The sequence below is a fragment of the Lutjanus erythropterus genome, chromosome 10, assembly GCF_056507025.1.
Source record: "Lutjanus erythropterus isolate fLutEry1 chromosome 10, fLutEry1.hap2, whole genome shotgun sequence".
Lineage (NCBI taxonomy): Eukaryota > Metazoa > Chordata > Actinopteri > Lutjaniformes > Lutjanidae > Lutjanus > Lutjanus erythropterus.
Genome location: NC_139326.1, coordinates 17,753,839 through 17,774,770, shown reverse-complemented (window position 1 = coordinate 17,774,770; position 20,932 = coordinate 17,753,839). Strand labels below are relative to the sequence as shown.

Here is a 20,932-nt window from a genome sequence, read left to right as displayed (position 1 = left end):
TGATTCATAATGCAGTGGTAGACACAGAGGCAGTCAGGCAAGGTGTTGTCGTAGGATTATGATCCATGACGCTATTTTTCCTTGTCCAGTACGAGAGGATAATAATTTATGAGAGTGTCTGCAGAGCCAGCGTAGCAGGAAGGTGATCTGTCAGCCCAACATGTCAGCCAGCCAGCATCAGCTTCCTGGTTACAGCAGGAGTCAGCATAGCTACCAATAAAACTGTGATTAGTGATGAGTCATAGGAGGTGACAGCACGGTTGCTCTTTGCCTTTGACCAGTGAGATGTTTGGCTCGAGCTACCGGCTGTATTACGGTATTATCATGTTAGATTAGGTATGTTATCAGCCCTGAGAGCTCCTGAGTTGAGCTCATCCAGTCAGCTGTTTTTATTTTAGACATTTTACACATGACAGACAGTTTTTAATCAAATTTAAATGCAATAGATTTTGTTCAGTTTAACTGTTGGTCTGTATTAACACCTGCATCAGGTGTTTTGTAAGTAATCCAGTGAATGCTGGAGACATGCTGGTACTGCAGTGAGATGAATTGTATTTATTGGTGCTGAATAAAATTAACACGGGCAGATAATGGTAAGAATTTCAATATTGTGTGTCCCTGTTTGGTATTCTTCATTTTCCACAGTGCATGGAGTCCATGTCTCTCCTTGTCTGAGTCTGCCCAGTGAAAAGACTTGTAGTGTCCTTGGGAACCATTTCCTATATTGATCAATGAATATATCACTGCAGGACAGCAGTTATGATCCCAGCTCTGCTTGTTAAGAATGAAATATTCTCACCGCTCTGCTTGATATGCATCGCATCTCTCCCCCTTCTCTCTTTTTTCATCCTCATGTTTCTCTCCACCTTTTATCCAGATCACTTTGCTCAATATCTTTCTTCCTCCTCCCTCCTTGTCTTCTTCCTCTGTTCTCTCAGTAAGGTGACCTCCTTTGTGGCATTCTGCAGTTGGGATAGGCCAATTATTGGCCTGACAGATTATTGGATCTGATATTAAGCATTTTTATGATACTGAGAAGTGTAGAAAAAAAATACAGTTGCCGTTAAGGTAAATTAATTTAAAAATGCAGTGCTTTAGATCTGATGCAGCTAGCTTTCTCTTTCTGTAGTCACCATCCTGAGGTCGAACTCAGTGTCCCACAACACAACACAACTGATTGATTGAATGTTGAAAAGTTCTGTTTTAATTATACCTGTGCTTAAAGGCATTTCAACAAAGTTTTGTGTTAGAGTTTTCTAAATGTTGACGCTAGGATTTCACTTTTTACTGCAAAGGTTTGTAAGGTCCAAATAAACTGTATGAGTCCATGCTGTAGTTTATCTCAAAAGTATAGCTTCTTGTAGATATGATGTGTGATCTGGGCAGCAACATTGCCTAATCAACTTATGGAAATACAATGAATTGTGTGCAGCTCTAAAATTATGATAATAACAGTAGCATTATTTTTTTTATTGTACAAGTGTGAATAAGCTGACAATGTGCATATGTATGTTCTTGTTGTCAGTTTGTTAATATGTATATCATTTTGTAGTCATTTTTGATAAAAAGGAATCCTATGCATTGGTGCTTATACATGTGTAATAATGTTTTCTTCCTCTTTTCCTCCTTCAGGCTACCTTCCAAATGGTATCCATGCGGTGGAGGCCATGTTAGCAGCAGCCAGTATTGGAGCCATTTGGAGCTCCACCTCTGTCGACTTTGGAGTCAATGTAAGGACTGCACCATACTGTTTGTGGCTTGTATTTCCTTGTATTTACATATGTATGAGTTGGAGTATCATTCCATATCTGCTGATGTTTCAACACGTCGTATTTAGTCATTCAAACTACAAGATGATGTAGATTCAGAAATGTTTGTCCATGCAGCGAGGCTTTGAAAGTTTATGTTCCAAATACAAATAAATTAAACCAAGTCTATATATTTTACTGGTTTAGAAATAACGGCCTCTAATGTTTCTAATGGCCTCTAAATTTAAAAAAATTGAGTACTAGTGTCAGAGTGGCGATTTTTATCTTAGTGAGACCTCATGTATTCCCCCATTTACAGTAGGGAGTGATACTGGGTCATATGGTGTGTGTGTGTGTGTGTGTGTGTGTGTGTGTGTGTGTGTGTGTGTGTATGTGAGAGAGAGCGTGAGTGTAATTAACTTCCTCAGTGGTCCCTTTGTCATCTTGATCTCTGCTTCTTATTTCTGGTGTGCTACTGCCCCGCCTGGCAGATCAGAGAACTACACTCAGGATCAACATGTTTTCATCTGTTAGAAGGAAGTCATTTGACTATATTTTTCCAGCACACGATTAAATTACACAGATGTTAGAGGTAAAAGTACACTCTGTTGATTTTACATTAACTTTTCTCTGCCATTACTTCCTTAAATCTTTGCTCACGTGGAATTAATTTCATTTCAGTCTGAATTCATTACCAGGTTTTTTGATTTCAGGAAGTAATAAAACACAAACACAAAACAAAAAGTTAAGATTGCTATTTACACAAGGGATAATGTAGAACATTATATGACTTTTTGTTTCGTTGTTTTTTCTGTTCTTGAAGATGTAATATGGATATAAAGAGCTATAATCCATCCCACTTTTATTTGATGATGGGGTGGATGAATTTAGGAGTTATTTCTTTTCCTTATGATTTAAAAGATGGAATTATCATTTAGACCTATTGTACGTTTTAGAAAGGCTTTTGAGCTGGTTGGTTGATGTGTGTCTTAGTTACTTAGTTCTTTTAGATCAATACACAATACAATACGAACTAACTAATTAATATGCTGCTGTTTTGCAGTGGTGTTGTCTGTTCTTAAGTAGAAGTTGTGTTGAATGGGAGATAAAGCAGTTCAATTCAGAGCATAAATACTGGGGTGGAAGCTTTTATTGCAGTAAATGATGGCTTTTATTTTGCCACGCATTTCCTGACTGCTTTCTGCAGTGCTCTGGAGAGGAAGAATTGGGTTGGCTGTGCTTCACATGATTTATTCTTGCTTTACATTTTTGTCCATTTTGACCCTCTCTCTTTTTTTTTTTTTTTGTCTTTTTTTGTCTCAGGGTGTTCTCGACAGGTTTTCTCAAATCCAGCCCAAGCTGATCTTCTCTGTTGCTGCTGTGGTTTACAACGGCAAAACACACGATCACATGGAAAAGCTCACGAGTGTTGTCAAAGGTTGGCACCCACAGCACATAGTGTGTCTGATTGTATGTCTTTATTTGTATTTTTTATTTTATTTATTTATTTATTTATGTTTGGTTTACATGCCTGCTCTTACTCCATGATTACCATGACTTCATTGTAGAGAATAACAAGTACATTTGGCCTCTTCAGGTAATGCCATGGGGGTGTTGTAGAGGGGGAGGGGGACCAGGGGAGAAATAAAGAGTGAAACAAAGCTGAATGAATATGATCTGTGTAGGAGAAATAAACAAACTTCTTTTTTTGTATCACTTCTGGCTCCAATTATTGTTAATGAACAATTAAAAATTTGGAGGTTGGGGCACTTGAACTTTTGTCAGCTTCCGAGAGGGGTAATGTCAGAAAAAGTCTAAACTAATGGATGATAAAACCTGCTTTTGATGTTTTTAAAGAGGTTTTGGCCTCTTTACATCAATTAAAACTTAGAAGGAATTTCTGCTAACAAGTAGAGAGGGGAATTAAGGCCATCAGAGTAGAATAAAGTAGCTCTACTGGGCTTTCAGTTATTATTAATTAAATTGCCATGAGAATTAATGCATAACAGATGCTGAAGAAATGTAAAGAATGATATAGGATTTCTTCATCTGCTGCCAAAGGAATGTCTACAGAGTTACTATGCAAATGTGGTACATTTTCACAGAAAATAACTGTTATTCCTCTGGTAAAGCGTCGTGCTTTTCTTGAAGTTATAGTGTGATAATAAAACCAAAACCCAAGCCTCTCTCTCTCTGTCTGTAGGTCTTCCTGACCTCAAGAAAGTGGTGGTGATTCCCTACGCTCGCTCCAAACATGAGACTGACCTCTCCAAGATCCCCAACAGGTGCGTGTCTGCAGACAAAACCACACTGAAGACTTACAACTCAGACAGATATCTCAGAGATCTCCTTCCCGTATATTGTCCCAATCTTTTCTTTAATTTCTTCTTTGACTCTTTTTTTTTCTGCAGTGTATTTATAGATGATTTCTTGGCTTCTGGCCGCGGTGAGGTCGACCAGTTTCCGCAGCTGGAGTTTGAGCAGCTTCCGTTCAGTCATCCTCTCTTCATCATGTACTCGTCTGGCACCACAGGAGCTCCTAAATGTATGGTCCACTCTGCTGGGGTAAGAAACACATTGACTTCCATTAGTCCAAAACCATATTTATCGATCACTTTACTTCTCTTTGTTTGTCGGACTGGCACAAACACAATTCCTCATGAACATCACTGATTATTTTATAAAGGATGGGATGAATATTGCATCTTAGGCCCTGTTCAGACTGCTGGCCCAAATCCATTTTTGACATATCTAGATTGTATCAAAAACCAAAGTGATCTTAGCAAATTCTTTGCCACATTTAGAGGCGGTTTACTCAGGCCACTTTTTTGTGTCCTTTGCAACATAACACACAATGACTGCACTGTCTGGTGCAACTGAGCCGCGACTTGACAGTGCAATTGTTTTGAGGGTGAGATAATGGATCTTCATCTCTCAAGCTTCCACACTGGAAAGCCCTGCCACCAGCGCACCTTGTTACTGACACCTGCATCGTTACTACAGCAACCCATGCAGATATGTTAGCGATGTCTGGACATACAAATGTACAAATCTGATCTGATCACTTGCAAATAACAGTGTGGACAGTCTGAGTTGTGGATCAAATCGGATTTGCCTGCAGTCTGAACAAAACCTCGCTGACTGACCCATGGTCTGTCCTGTATTGTTGTTTGTACTTGTGTAAGTTGTATAACATGTATATAACATAAAAAACTTTTGTTTCTGTTTTTGTCCTCTCTCCATAAGGAGATAGATAGACCACAGCTGTCTCACATACACACACACACACACACACACACACACACACACACACACACACACACACACACACACACACACACGCTGGTCCCATCTGTTCGCAGAGCTCTGCTGGGTTGGGCCACGTGTAAAGGTTGATATTCAGAGCACACCATTTATATTAATACACATGTGAACATTTAAAAAGAAGGTAATGCTCTCAAAATCTCACATTCACCTCTTCTACTCCTTCCCTACTAACCACATACCTATTTTATTTATTTGATTTTTTTGTAGGGGGAGGTGTACATCATCTGAAAGCTGAAACTTGAAATTGATGTAGCTCAGCATCAGCATCGAGTTTTTCTAGTCATAAATGTGTTTTCTTTGTCTATTTTTTTTTTTATGTTTAGAGTGTATAAGGGCTCAGTTTTGGGCTGAAATAATTTGCACAATAACAGACACACAATCAGATGCACAATTTACGCATTTTTAACCACTGAAGAATTTATAAAAATGATCCCAAATCCCTATAGAGTACCGCATGAAGACATCAACATCTTGAGAAACACCAGTGATTTTCTGTAGTTGGTACCAAAGAATTCCTTCAGTCAAATAGTTTCATATGACACCAGTTTGTTCACTCTAACTTTAAAGGGACAGTTTGCCCCAAAATCAGAAATACATATTTATTCATCTGGATTGTTTTGGTGTGAGTTACTGAGTTTTGGGGAGATCGACTGTAGAGATGTCTGCCTGCTGTCTTCTTCATGGGAAAACTATGTTCTTTCTATTAAACAGAAAGTAGTTCTGGTAAATTGCACCATAGAAAGAAAGTAGTTCCTGCACGAAACTGATCAGAACAAGGTCTGTGGATTATAGCAAGTAGCCAGGTTATGATTTCTGGAAAGCACTACAAGTAAGAGGAAAAATGTGTATTCTTGATTTTGGGGTGATCTGTCCCTTTAAAACTACAGCCTCTGAAAGAGAGTAATATCAGCTGGGAAAGAGATTAAGAGCAAAACCACTGGTTTGTAAAATAATCCTTCAAAACATTAGAAGTGCGTTAATGAGGTAGTCATGCATTTATCAAGATTCTGTCATACTATCATTCTATCATATTTTTAAAAAGCTGTAATTTTTTTAATCAAATGATTCAAAAATTTCAGTCATTCTTGACCAGCCTCACAATATTAGTAATGATACACCTGTGTCATATGGTTTCATGTTGCATTTTTTTTCACCACAAGATGGCAGCAAACCTCCATCAGCAGATCTCAAAAAGGTTATTGGCTCTCAGGAGAGTGTATGAATGGCATTTTTTCCTGCGACATACCACATCTGAGTGAGGGAGAGTGTCGGATGAATGTATGATTTCAAAAGGGCCGCTGCACTTTGAAGACTGAAACACTCAACAGTCTAAATGGGTTAACACACTCAACCAAATGCATATACACACTTTCACAAAACAGTCGTTCTCTCTCCCGCACACACACGCCTATTGTTTCTTTTCTCTGTTTCTGAATTTGTCTTTACCCCCTGCCTTCTTTTCCTCAACCTTCACACATTTACTCACCTTTTCCCACCTAGTTCTCCTTTTCAGACTCTTGTTTTTTTTTGTTTTTTTTTGATTTTTCTCCCCACTTTACTTTGTTTCTCCTCTCGCTCCCTTTTCTTTCTGCCTCTTATTGTCTTCCTCTCCGTGTCTGTCTTTTGTGCCCCCTCCCTCTCCACATGCTGCTGATAATTGGACAGTAATGCGTTGGTGAAAACATTTCGGATTGCGACGCTGGCAGTCCTCTCTGGCTCTACCAATTAGCCCCGGCACTGTTGTGCTTTCTGCTTTGTTACGGCTCTGTTAACATGCTGTCAGCAGGAAGATGGCATGCACCAAAGGACGGGTATGGCAGCTGAGTCCTGCCAAAGATTACACGCACACACACACACACACACACGGAGCACCTGTTTGTGCGAACAGGAACATACACATAGGCTCCAAAACGCACACACACACACACTCACACAGTTCAAATGCACCACCAGCAATAATAACCTATCCAACGGTGATGGGTAGGTGACTGTAGGAGAATTCACACTTAACATGAATTGCCCTTTTTGTCCAAAGAAGTGCTTACGTTTGCTGTGTGTCATAGTCTCGGTCAAAAGTATTTTTCTGCACAGCTCAGTCTGGAGGTTATAAATATTTCAGAAAATATATTATTATTTGATGGCAGAGTATTTACAAACCCCATTTCCAAAAAAGTTGGGCAAAACGTAATTAAAAACAGAATGCAATGATTTGCAAATCCCTTTCGACCTATATTCAATTGAATACAGTACAAAGACAAGATATTTAATGTTAATTATATACTCATTCTGAATTTGATGCTTGCAACATAAATAGAATGGTTATTAAACTTCAGTATTTATAAGTTGGCTCACTTTGTTTCTAAAGCTTGGAAAAAATGTCAGGATGGTTTATTTGTTTAACATTTATTGTAATTTATGTTGCTACTCTGGTCTCTGGTCTGTTTTTCTAAATAATGGTGTCTTGTATGCCTGTTCAGGCATATTCAGGCATATGTTTGTATTTTGCACTTCATTTGCAGAGGGAGACGGGTCTGGACTGCAGGCAGACCAGTCTAGTGCCCAAACTCTTTTACTACAACACCACGCTGTAACACAGCAGAGTGTGTCTTGGCATTATCGTGCTGAAATAAGCAGGGACGTCTATGGAAAAGACTTTGTCTGGATGGCAGCACATGTCGCTCCAAAACCTGTATGTGCCTTTCAGTATTGATGGGGCCTTCACAGATGTGACAGTTACCTATGATACCATGGGCACTAAACTCACCCTCATATCATCACAAATGCTGACTTTCAATGTTCTCGATGGTCCTTTTTCTTCTTCAGCCCGGAGGTCTTGACCTCCACGATTTCTGAAACGTGGACTCGTCAGACCACAGTATACTTTTCTATTTTGCGTCGGCTGAGCTCCGGTCCTAAAGAGGTCTGCAGTGTTCCTGGATGATGTTAATATAAGGCTTTCACTTTGCATGGTAGCCATATAGTCATGATGATTTTTAATGCAGTGCCACTGGGGGGTCAGATGTCACAGGTGTTCTATGTTTACAGAGATTTCTCCAGATTCTCTGAATCTTTTAATTATATTATTGATTGTAGGTAGTGAAATCCTTAAATTCTTTGCAGGTTTGTGTGGAAAAATGTTTTCTTTAAACTGCTACACATTTTTTCACAAAGTGGGTAACCTGGCCTCATCATTGCTTGTGAGCAACTGAACCTTTCAAGGATATCTCTTTCATACCAAATCATGATTGCTCAATGTTCCAGTGTTTTTTGAGCATTCAATGACTTTTCCAGTCTTTTTTTTGCCAATTTTTCTGAAACATTTTGAAAGCATCACATCCAGAAAAAAAGCTATTTTAGTTGTTTATCAGTCAATTGAATATAGGTTGAAAAGAATTTGTAAGTAATTGCATTCTGTATTTCTTGCACACGTCCTAACTTTTTTTGGAATTCAGGTTTGTAAATCACAGCCTGTTTGTTCATCACCAAAAGTACAAGTCAACAAATGTCAATGTCATGCATGAACGTTTTTACAAAAACCTTAAAACATTTAGTTATCTGTCACTCTCTTGCTTTGTCTCTCTGTCTCTGTAGGGCACGCTCATCCAGCACTTGAAAGAGCACATTCTCCATGGCAACATGACCAGCAGTGATGTCATCATTTATTACACCACGGTAGGTCCACAACCTTTTCACCACAAAAATGATCATGGTACCAAAATTTTGGAGACTGGGAACTTTCCACAGCTTTCATGTTGTCTCATCTCAGTTACCAGCAGGGGCAGAGTGTTAAAGTATTGTGGGGGGTATTTTTAATCATGAGCCTGGTCACAAGGACACTCACTCACACACACACACACACACACACACACACACACACACACACACACAAACAGATCTTCTCTAATGAGCAGCATTGAGTGCTGAAGGTCAGAGCTGTGCATAATATTTAGTTATTCCTAGAAGACTCTGACTCCTTTTGATGATAAACACTGAGGAACATCATTTTGTGTTGATTAAAGCTGCAAATTTGTGTGGTGTGTATTTGTGTTGACACATGATTAGTGCTTAATTTAAAATTTGTGTGGTCTGGCTTTTTTGACGCATGTATGTCTTTGGCAACAAATATATGGGCGCACATTTTCTGGACAGGAATTGATTCTGTCAAGAATTGCAAGAATTGTAATCGCTCAAGGAAGTGTTATTGGAATTTCTGCTGCAACTATCTATGATTTTCATTATCTATTAATCTGTTATTTTTCTTTTTTTCATACATTGATTAGTAGTTTATTTTATAAAATGAAGGCATTTCTGAAATATGCCCATCACAGCCCAACGTCCAATCTAAATTTACAATGATGTAAACGAGAGAACAGCAGAAAGTCCTCACATTTCAGAAGCTGGACCCAGTAATTAGTAATCATTTTGCTTGACTTGTGCAAGCAATTTGAATTGTTCCTCAGAAATGTTGATTAATTAAGCAGAATTACACAACAGTGTAAAGTTGCAATTATACGATGGTCGCTAATATAGAACATATAATCAAAATGTATTTATGCTGTGGGGCAATTTGCTCTCAAAGTAAAAACAACTTTGTCTGTGACCTTCGTTTTCCTTGGAAAAACATGGGGTCTGACTAATAAAAAACAGTCACATCACTAGATCTCCTATGTAATGAAATCTATTCTACCACTTTAGCAAGTAGCTGACCCTTAGTAACGACGTAGCAACAGAGACAATTTCCAGTCCCTGTTCCAGCAGCCTGTCAACTTGAACTACCGTTAATGTTTTCCACAGATTGTGGGATTTTCCAAACTGAATAAATACTACGCATGCAAACACAAAACTGCCTTGCTTGTCAATCTTGTTGTAACTAACTAACTAATATCTGCTGAAAAATCATATTTTCATGGAAAGATTTAGTTACTATGTCTGTAAATTTCACATGTATTTTTAAGCTTGTAGCAGCTGTTACAGGCTGCAGAACAGAGTTTCTGTGCGATCCAAACATTTCCAATAACTCCAGAGCACTGCTAAGTCCAAAAATCAAAACGTATTGAAAAAAGAAAGATTTGCAAAATGCGCAACAAGTTTTTATGATACAGAATGTTTTGCTAGGAGGTCATAGTGAATATAGGGCCACTGTGGTTTATGCCTTACTTTCAAAATAAAATAAACTGCCTGTTGTATAGCTTTCTGTCAGTCAACTGATTGATTAACTGACTAATTGAAATGGCAGCGTGTCATACAGTAGCTACACTGTCTTCTGTCTGTACTCTGCACGACATTGTCTGTAGCTCAGTAGCAATAAAAAGAGAATAAAAAGAGAAACGCATCATGTGAAGCACAGATACATAACTGAGTCTGCAGGAGTTCTCCATTTTCCCACTCGTTTATCCATTTTGATGAGAAAGGAGTGTTTGTACCAGATAAACTGACCACTGTGTTTGAATCTGTGTGTGTGTGTTTGTATCTGTGTGTGTGTGTGTGTGTGTGTGTGTGTGTGTGTGTGTGTGTGTGTGTGTGTGTGTGTGTGTGTGTGTGTGTGTTTGTATCTGTGTGTGTGTGTGTGCTGTCTTTAGACCGGCTGGATGATGTGGAACTGGCTGGTGTCTGCTCTGGCAGTGGGAGCCTCAGTGGTTTTATATGATGGTTCACCACTAATGCCCACGCCCAATGTTCTGTGGAACCTGACAGACCAGCTGGGGTGAGTTAGCCACACACACATGCACAGACACACACACACACACACACACACACGAACAGGAGAGGCTGACAAATGGGAGTGAAAACGACTGAATTGTTCTGCTGTTTATTGCTTTTTGCTAGAAGATGATTTTTATGTTGTATCCAAAATTAAAATTGCCCTCTGAAAATGTCCCCGTTATGAAGGGTTGTTGTCACCATTTCTATTAATATTTAGATGATAATGATTGTCTACACAACATCTGAAAAACATGAAAACACACAATCCACAGTACGTCATTGCTAACACGCTGTCAATCTTAAGGGCTCCTCCACGATGTTGCAAGATGATTCATGAATTCTGGTGTAGCTGCTATCGGCTTTACTAACAGACATAGTTTCGTAAGCATCAGAAGCACTTATCATTTTTGTGTTCAGAGACACACCTCTTTGAAACTACTATAAGAGCAAGTGCAGATTTTCCCTTTTAATATAGTATTTGCAGGATGAAGAGAAGAGGGACAGACATAAACTAGACAATGAAAAGAAAAAAGTGATATGCAGACAGAGAGTGAGAAGGAGTGTCAGCTAAGCTTAAGGTTTTCCTTGGAGATCTTGTTTTTAACCACAGAATTGCTAATGTGTTCACCTAATTGACAACTTGCACACAAGAACAGACCTCATGAATAAAGATTTCTGCTGGTAATAATGTGCATTGAGATCAGTGGAGAACCTCTGCAACTGATCCTAGAATAAACATTTATTATTTATTTACTGATTTATTACTCCTTATTTAAATCGAAGGAGATAAGGGAAGAGGACTTGAAAAGGATGGCTTTGTCGAAAAGGAGACGAAAAAACACATAGGAGAGAGCTGGGAAATGGAGTTTAGAGCAGGTAATAGCGATGATTATTTTGCTTCATTTTTCACAAAACAGATAAGCAAGGCTATTATTTGGTGTCTGAAAAAGAAAAAAAACTATGGAAAATAGGCTTTTTTGCAACTGCCAAAACTTCTCTTGTCAAAAAGTCTAAATGTATGCAGTAGCCTAAATGTATTTAGATCTAGAGAAGTCATAATTGTAGATCGCAAATTCGCATAACTTAAAAAGAAATCAGTATCAAAGACACTCCAAACTTCCTTATTGATTACCACGGATGAGCTGCATCGCTGTTATTTTGACAGTGCACTTACGAGTTTTACTCAAGTGAACAGGCTACTTTAAGTCAGCCAACCTTTAGGTCTGTTGTTATTAACATTGATGGTGATGGTGTAAATTTGGATGAACCCAAAGCCCGGGTCAAACAACAAGACAGCCAGGGCAGATTTAACCTAAAGTTAACATTCAGTTCAGAGGCTTTTCACACTATAAGGTGGGACGAGGGGTTACATGTCATCTGATTAGATCTTAAAAATCTTTTTCCCCTCTCCAAAGCAACAACTGTGCTTGATTAAGAAATGTACTTGGAGAAAATGCACTCTGAGCGATGACAGTGGGTTTGATCAATGTGGAGATCATTTAAGAGATATTTTCACACGCTGTCTGTTCACCTCAAAAAGTAGCACAGAGGATATTTACAGCAGATCCTCTTGGTAAATGTCCTGATACCCTCACCTATCACCACCACCGCTATCACCATCATAAAGAGCTGGTGCTAACCCCAGTATCGATCTTCTATTGTCTTGTGAAGAAAGAGAAAATGGTCAAGGATAATAGTGTGTGGGTGTTATGTCTGCAGTCAGGCAATTAATTGGATCAAATTTAATAAGGGAGGCGGTGAAGGATGGATGGTTCCATTGTTTACTTTGGTGTGTGTTGTTTAACTTTTGTGTCTGAAAAAGGACTGTAAGTGTTTAAGCTCAGTTTTGAGAAATGTAATTATTAATTTTAAATTAAACCCCTGTGTCATACTCATAATTAAGCCGTTGTTCATTTCAGGATATGATTCACACAAAATATAGGCTACATCTTACCTGAGGGACCTTCGCACATGCACTGCAACTCTGCACTTATATAGACATTAACCAGAGGAGCTGTATGTGTGAACGCAAATGTCCTCATCCGTTTAGCTGGACAAGTGGACTTGTTGACGATGTTGCAAGGTGTGAAGCTGCTTTGCTATCTTTCATTAATCAGTTTGTTTCATACAGACTATTTGCTGATCAGTATTGGCCTACTTGACTCTCATTTTTTTGAGCTGCTGCTTTAATGACTTTCTTTGTCATCGTGATGTGAAAACACCAGATTACAGTCAGAAAAGTAAATGTGTGCATCCTGCAAATCCCAGCGCACCATGAAGCGTCTCTCCTGCAGACGGGCAGATGGAAGTCAGCTGATCTCCGTATCTGTCACCTTTCTCCGCTTAACTGTTTATGTTGAGACTCGCTTTATATTATATCAATGCAATCATCACAAGGGAGTCTTTCTCCTCCTCCTGTACGCTCTATAGGCGCCTCCCCTTCCCGAAACCACACATATTTCCAACAGTTGAGTACACGTCTAATGCGAACAGTCTCCTGTTGTGTGCTACATGTGTGAAAGGACACATTCGGACAGCGTCCTGACCTGATTCTCAGGACTATCTGCATAGTGCGTATGTGAAAATGTTTTTTTTTTACTTCATACATATTTCATCATTACCAAAAGACAGCAGGGAGAAGACACTTCTGACTGTGTTCAGACTAAACACAACGGGAATTTTACAAATTAAATATAATTGATTTGTTCCAAACCCACAAAATTACCTTTGCATACTTTTTATAGGCTAACCTATAGAAGATGTCATAAGATATTTATGGTTATTATTTAATGTAACCATTTACTTTGCAGTGTTAATAGATATTTTAAAAACATCCCTGTAACAAGAGAAAAAATTGTCATCTGCAAAGAAATATGACATTTCACAAATATCATTCTTGAAAGGATAGGAGGAAGCTCATGAGGAATTCTCTCACCCCTAAACATCACTAAAAAAAAACCTGCACCTGATGTGCCCTTGAGCACCCTCACTTCTAGTGCCAGCAGTTGGAGGATATGTCCTATGAGGCCGCTCCGGGGTGTGAGTGTGCATTACTGAGTACACTCAGTCAGACTGTGGTCATATTATGAAAAGAAATGCACTGTGGTCAGCAAAAGTAAAGACCCTTTAAGGCAGTGAAACCACAGATAACGTCTTCAGTGCAGCAGACATGGCGTACTGCCTTCAGCAAGGAAGGGAGTAATGGGAAGAAAGATTTGACACAGATGGGGAGTAGAGGAAACTAGAGAGCCAGAGTGCCAAGAAAAAGTAGTTCTAGTACAGAAACTAGGAACAGGATCTGTCAGTGTATTATATATTAATATATTTTAGTAGCAATTTGATTGATCAGATATATGAGTATCTTCAACTAATGATTGTTTCCCTGGTAAAAATAGGGATAGAGTAGAGTGAGCTGCATGTTTGGTTACCATCTATAGTATTGTTTGGTTTGTAGTAGCTTTTGCTTGTTTGTCCAAAAAGAAAAACAATGAATTTAAACGATACATGGGGGAAAAAAGAGTGAACAAGGTTAGAGTCCTGTTTTTTATCACCCGTATAAATGAATTCAGTGGAGAGCTGCCAGTATGACGGAAAGACAGATTGAACCTTTTAAACTGTGAGAGGATTTTTGAACCAATTAAGTGCTGATGTTGCCACCTCAGACACATTTTCCGGATCCCAGCACTGTGTGGAAAAGCCCTCTGGGAGAGGCTGACATGAAATATTTTACACCCTCATCTTCTGAATTGAGGTTGGACATTTTAATTGGGGCTAAATCTGTCAGAGCCTTGGAGAGTCTTAAAACTTACATTGAGGCATCTCCCCCCGTTGAATTTTGTTAGTTAGGAAACTGTAATAACCACTTTGCTGGTGAATTTCCACTGCCTCATCATGCTTAACAATTGACATTTAAGTTTTAAATGTCTTTATAGATATTGTTTGTAAGATGGCATTTTCAATTATGGGAAAGGAGTGGTAATTGTACACAGCAAACATTCTATTTGCTGAAAGGGATGGTTGCAGTTTTGCTGCTTTGAGAAAAGGAAAAAGGAAAAACTGAGGGGAAGCATTTGGGAGAGTCTCGGAAGATGTATTTTCAGTCGTCCAGTAGTTTTCTGTGCTTCACAGGCTATTGAGATTCTGCTTGAGAGAGACGATGTAACTTTGGGGAGCCACCGTGGAAGTTCTCCATGTACAACTAAATTGTAATGGTTACTTTGAGAAAAATCCCACTGCGGATGTGTGTCTTTAAAATTAAAAATAAGTTACAGAATCTTGTATCTTGTACAGAACGGAGGTCCCTCTGTCCATCCGATTACTATTAACACAATATTCATCAGACAGTCAAATTTGGCACAAATGTTCAAACAACTCATGGATGAGCTGATTTAAAAGTTTTTGCTCACAACTCAAAAATTAATAAGCTAATTCCAACAAAATCACATACAAATATTTATTAGGATGAAATGATAAAGCAACTCTTCAGAGTACGTCTCTGTAAGTGAAGACTGATTACTTCCAGTTTCCCTTTTATTACATTAAATTCTTCCAAAGTCTTCACCACAAATATTATATGTGTCTGGACAAAGATGGGTGTAAATTGCAACCACAAGAAGGTAATTCTGCTTTGTAATAACAGTAAAATCCACCTTTTGTGGCACAGTATAAGCTGAGTGACCCCCAAAAATAGAAACTTCTCTTTAGTGTCATGTTAAACCATTTTTTGGCTCTGGTAACAACGATGGACCTGAACATCTGCTGTTTATAGAGACATCAGTGCTGAACTAAAACTAAATCAAATGATCATTGTTTTATTTTCACGACTAAGAAGAACCAAGCATATTTGAATAAGATAGATATTTATTTTTTATTTTAAACTGAATTAAACCACACAGTGGACCTTTTTCACAGCAGCCATTTTGACATGAAATAGTCGAGTAAAAACAGGCGTTGCAAATTATACAAATTACAGTTCCATCATTGGTAACACCTGTATTTATAATTCATATTCATATGACTGCCATGAAAAAGGCATAGACTTTATAGACCTTGATCTTCATACGTTGTCTCCTTTTTGCCCCTTTTTATTTCATGCGCCCCCAAGTTTTCTGGCAACTTTCCCTGCCTGTGTCATGCAGAAAAGAGAGATTTATTTAGACTCCCCACTAGGCCAAAAGCAGCAGCATTCCTGGGTAAAGCAAGCAAAAGGTTATAACATTTATACTTGTGACAGGTTCCATGTGTTCCATGGACTTAGGGGGCTCCTCAGTTTTCTCTGAGGATCCTCTTGTCTCTTCCATCTTTTGTCCGTTATGTGTTGATCTGATATGTCAAAAAAAAAAAAAAAAAAAATCCCCTCTATGCTTTTGCATCGACTGTGGAAATATTCTCTTTTGCCAACGGCAAGGAAAATTCTCAGTTATCCTCTTTGGAGGAGACGGCTGCAGATACAGTTTAGCAGATTGCATCTTGCCAACTCAGTTACAGTTTTAGACACGTGGGCATAACAATTTAAAATATCCTCTTGTCTTCAAGCTGTGTTGTAAATTGGAAACTCAAGTCTTCATCAAGACTACTATTTATTCACAACCTAAACAACACCCATGCTTGTTTCTGAAGTATTAAATGGATCTACTGTATACTGCCGCGTAAATTTTGAGCCATGTTTGCTTCTGCTCTGCCTTTCTTTTTTTTTTTTGATTGTGTGCCGTCGGGTCAAATGGTAGCACAAAAGGAGAATGCTTTAGAGGACAAAGTAGAAAAAGCTTCACAGTACTAAATGACAGAAAAAGTGAAGCGCTGATGGAAAAATAGTTTTGAACATGATTGTCTTGTCAGTAATGCAGCAGAGATAACAATTGCATTCCAGGGAGCTGAGTGTCAGAATCTGGTTTGTCAGAGGAAGAAGCGATCAAAAGAAACAAATTTAATTTTAGAATCAGTTTTTATTAAAAAAAGTACTGTTGGCTTGAACTGCAGCTCTATTGATAATTAATCGATAATACAGAAATGGCATTTGACAGTGTTTTGTCTGACAGACCCTTATGTTGAATAAGGAAACTTAAAATCAGAAAAAGAGAAAAAACATGCATTTTCTGTCCTCTTGATTGATTGTTAGCGTTGTCAACTATTGGTTAAGGAAAATGCACAAAAATTGAGACCCTGTTGTCATCTATTAAACTGTTAATTAGGGTTCTAACCCCGAAGGGGTAGAACCCTTCTAAGATTGTACCGGTTTATTATTAGGGTTCTAACCCCGAAGGGGTAGAACCCTTCTAAGATTGTACCGGTTTATTATTATTAGGGTTCTAACCCCGAAGGGGTAGAACCCTTCTAAGATTGTACCGGTTTATTATTATTATTATTAGGGTTCTAACCCCGAAGGGGTAGAACCCTTCTAAGATTGTACCGGTTTATTATTATTATTATTATTTTTTGTTGTCTGCCGCTTGAGCTAAAATTCCCGTGAGCTGGAATGAGCCAGAAACCTGAAACTTGGCCCATTGATTGGAAATGATGTGCATCAACTTTTATTAAAATATGAGCCCAGTCGGCCACATGGTGGCGCTGTAATTAAGGCTTAAAAATGACTTTTTGGGGAGGCCACGCCCCTCACACCATAAGTCTGATTGACTTGAAATTTGACACACAGGTCCAGCTCAATGTCCTCTACAAAAAAGCCTCTAGGACCATGAAGGTCCGCCTGACTAGATTTTTTGCTAATTTGCATAATTTGAAAAACAGTAAAATGACATAAACTTTTACAATTTTGACTCCATCAACACCAAATTTGGTACAGAGCTTTGGGGGATGACGAGACACATTTCTATTACAAATGAGCCAGATTGATCAAAAAACACGGCCGCCACGGACCAATGAATGTTCGCTGTGGGCGGAGCTTAGAATTGATTGGCCATAACTCCCACACCCTTTGACCTATCATCACCAAACTTGGTGGATAGGTCCACAATGAGACTTGGCAGCTGCCTACCAAAGCATTTTGAGCTCAGCCTATAGGGGGCGCTATAAATGCCACACATCTGTATCTCAAAGACCATTGGATGGAATTTGACCAAATTTGGTATGCATGCTCTAGGGGTGGCTATTAACTAATATCTCGAGTGCCATGTTGATAGGTGCGAGTGGGCGTGGCCTATTCGTCATTATTAATTTATGACCAGCTGGAAGGACCTAGGGACATGAAACTTGGTACATGGACTATAAATGACATCCAAATATTGCTCAAAAAAATTGGTCCCAATCGGCCTCATGGGGGCGCTATAACATAGAGTGTAAAGTTTGAAAGGCTCTGCCCGCCGCACCGCAAGTGCTATTGACTTGAAATTTTACACACACGTCCTCCCGATTATCCTCTACAAAAAAGCCTCTTGCACCATGAACGCTGCCCTTACAGAATTTTTGCTAATTTCAATAAAGTTAAAAACAGTAAAATGACATAAACTTTTACAGTTTTGACTCCATCACCACCAAATTTGGTACACGGCTTTGGGGGATGACGAGACACATTTCTATTACAAATGAGCCAGATTGGTCAAAAAACACGGCCGCCACGGACCGATGAATCTTCGCTGTGGGCGGAGCTTAGAATCGATTGGCCATAACTCCCGCACCCTTTGACCTATCGTCACCAATCTTGGTGGGTAGGTCCACAATTAGACTTGGAAGCACACCCTAAAAAAGATTTTGAGATTGGCACATAGGGGGCGCTACCGCCATTCCCAGATATTCCTGTTTTTTCCCAAACCGTTTTCCCATTGAAAATGAATGAAGGAATCTTCAAAAATCACAACATTTCACCTTTTTTCAAACGGTAACTACCGATTCATACTTTCACCTAGAAACTCCATTCAAACTGGAAAATGTTCAGCAATTCCTTGACTTTTTACATGTGATTCAACTTTTCAATACCTTTCAAACTTTCCAAAATATTCAGTGTTTTCTGAAACTTGGTTATAATGGAAGTGGATGAGAAAATCCTTCAAACTCACTCATCTTCACCCACGCTTCACCAACTCATACATTCACGTAGAAACTCCATTCCAACTCTGAAACGTCGACATTGCCGTCGACTTTCAGTGACCGATTCATTTTTTCCATATCTCTTTTAGTTTTTCTACACCAGCTGTTTAAAAATCATGAAATTTTCAGCCCTTCTCAGAATTTATAATGGGTGTGTATTGCGTGGAATGTTGCAACTTAGAGTGGGTGATGTCATCGCTAGAGTGCACAGCACCTCTGAAATCATCAAGAAATTTTCTCTTAAACTTGCCGTTGTGGCCGCATCGTTCACTCTACGTACACAAATTGTACACCAAATTGTAGGAAAAACTGTTCCGGTCGCAGAGGTGCAACCGCTGAAGAAAACGGATTTAGGGTTTTGGCTGCAGGCGGTCTGAAACGACAACAAGTCCGACCACCTGCCCCATTCGCTCCCATGTTAAGTGAGAGCCAAAATTTCTGGAAGAAAGCAGACCCTTCCAGTTATGTCCATCGTGGCTCTGGCCTCATTTTTCACCCCACAGAAATGAAATTCACACCTTTGCGATCCGCATCCCGTCCTCTCGCCGACGGTGTGCTTTTTGTAGCTGTAGCACTTACGGTTTTTCATTAAACAGTTGGAGTTTGAGAGGAACTTTTGGCTCAGTTTCTGCCTTTTCTGGGTGTATTTAAATATGACTGTGCCATTGCCGACCGGCAATTGGCTGAATCAGCTCCAGCCGTTCGGCCAATCGTCTGTGTGTCACAGCACAGTTTAAACAGTTGGAGTTTGAGAGGAACTTTTGGCTCAGTTTCTGCCTTTTCTCGGTGTATTTAAATTTGACTGTGCCATTGCCGACCGGCGATTGGCTGAATCGACTCCAGCCGTTCGGCCAATCGTCTGTGTGTCACAGCACGGTCAAATTTGGAAAACAGAGAAGTGGCTTTGAGGTATACTTAATTAAAGAGACGGTCTTCCTGTCTGAACTTTCACTTACCTTCATTTAGGTCAAATCATAATAGTACACTCAACATCTATGTCTTTAGCCTTACAGAATATTTTACAGCCTCTCCCATACACAACCATTATTATCTCCACATTTCTCCCAAAATTATCATGATCGTGGAACTGCAATTGCTTAAACATTAAAATACCTATTGAAACTTTGAAATACACATCAATAGGTACAATTTCAATGTATGTTTTGATGTTCAAATGGAGTCTCTGTGTGAAAGTATACCACAAATGTCATTAGCGTGTAGGCTGGCTGAAAAGCCGATTTCAAGAAATGTGTGACTTGGAAAGAGTATGTGTTGCTTGGAGCTTTCGGGGACAGGGTGGGGAACCTCTTGCACTACGGCAGATGAGGGTCACGCTGGGTGGTGAGGGTCACGGTGGCTGGTTTGGGGCGGAACAGGTTAGAACCCGCAAATTGCCGCTTGCGGCTATATTTATTATTTTTTGTTGTCTGCCGCTTGAGCTAAAATTCCCGTGAGCTGGAATAAGCCAGAAACCTGAAACTTGGCCCATTGATTGGAAATGATGTGCATCAACTTTTAGTAAAATATGAGCCCAGTCGGCCACAGGGTGGCGCTGTAATTAAGGCTTAAAAATGACTTTTTGGGGAGGCCACGCCCCTCACACCATAAGTCTGATTGACTTGAAATTTGACACACAGGTCCAGCTCAATGTCCTCTACAAAAAAGCCTCTAGGACCATGAAGGTCCGTCATACTAGATTTTTTGCTAATTTGCATAATTTGAAAAACAGTAAAATGACATAAACTTTTACAATTTTGACTCCATCAACACCAAATTTGGTACAGAGCTTCGGGGGATGACTAGACACATTTCTATTACAAATGAGCCAGATTGATCAAAAAACACGGCCGCCACGGACCAATGAATCTTCGCTGTGGGCGGAGCTTAGAATTGATTGGCCATAACTCCCACACCCTTTGACCTATCATCACCAAACTTGGTGGATAGGTTCAAAATGAGACTTGGCAGCTGCCTACCAAAGCATTTTGAGCTCAGCCTATAGGGGGCGCTATAAATGCCACACATCTGTATCTCAAAGACCGTTGGATGGAATTTCACCAAATTTGGTATGCATGCTCTAGGGGTGGCTATTAACTAATATCTTGAGTGCCATG

General features: G+C 39.3%; 1 protein-coding gene across 1 annotated transcript in view; it reads left to right on the top strand.

Annotated features, from left to right (window-relative positions):
• The window catches only part of aacs (acetoacetyl-CoA synthetase), a 67,792-nt gene that overhangs the window by 10,995 nt on the left and 35,865 nt on the right, over positions 1-20,932 (top strand). Inside the window, exons 5-10 of the mRNA XM_084728449.1 lie at positions 1,633-1,730; positions 3,072-3,186; positions 3,952-4,033; positions 4,160-4,313; positions 8,667-8,747; positions 10,655-10,779. Of these exons, the coding sequence (XP_084584575.1) occupies positions 1,633-1,730; positions 3,072-3,186; positions 3,952-4,033; positions 4,160-4,313; positions 8,667-8,747; positions 10,655-10,779 (655 nt within the window). The remainder of the gene's footprint in view (positions 1-1,632; positions 1,731-3,071; positions 3,187-3,951; positions 4,034-4,159; positions 4,314-8,666; positions 8,748-10,654; positions 10,780-20,932) is intronic.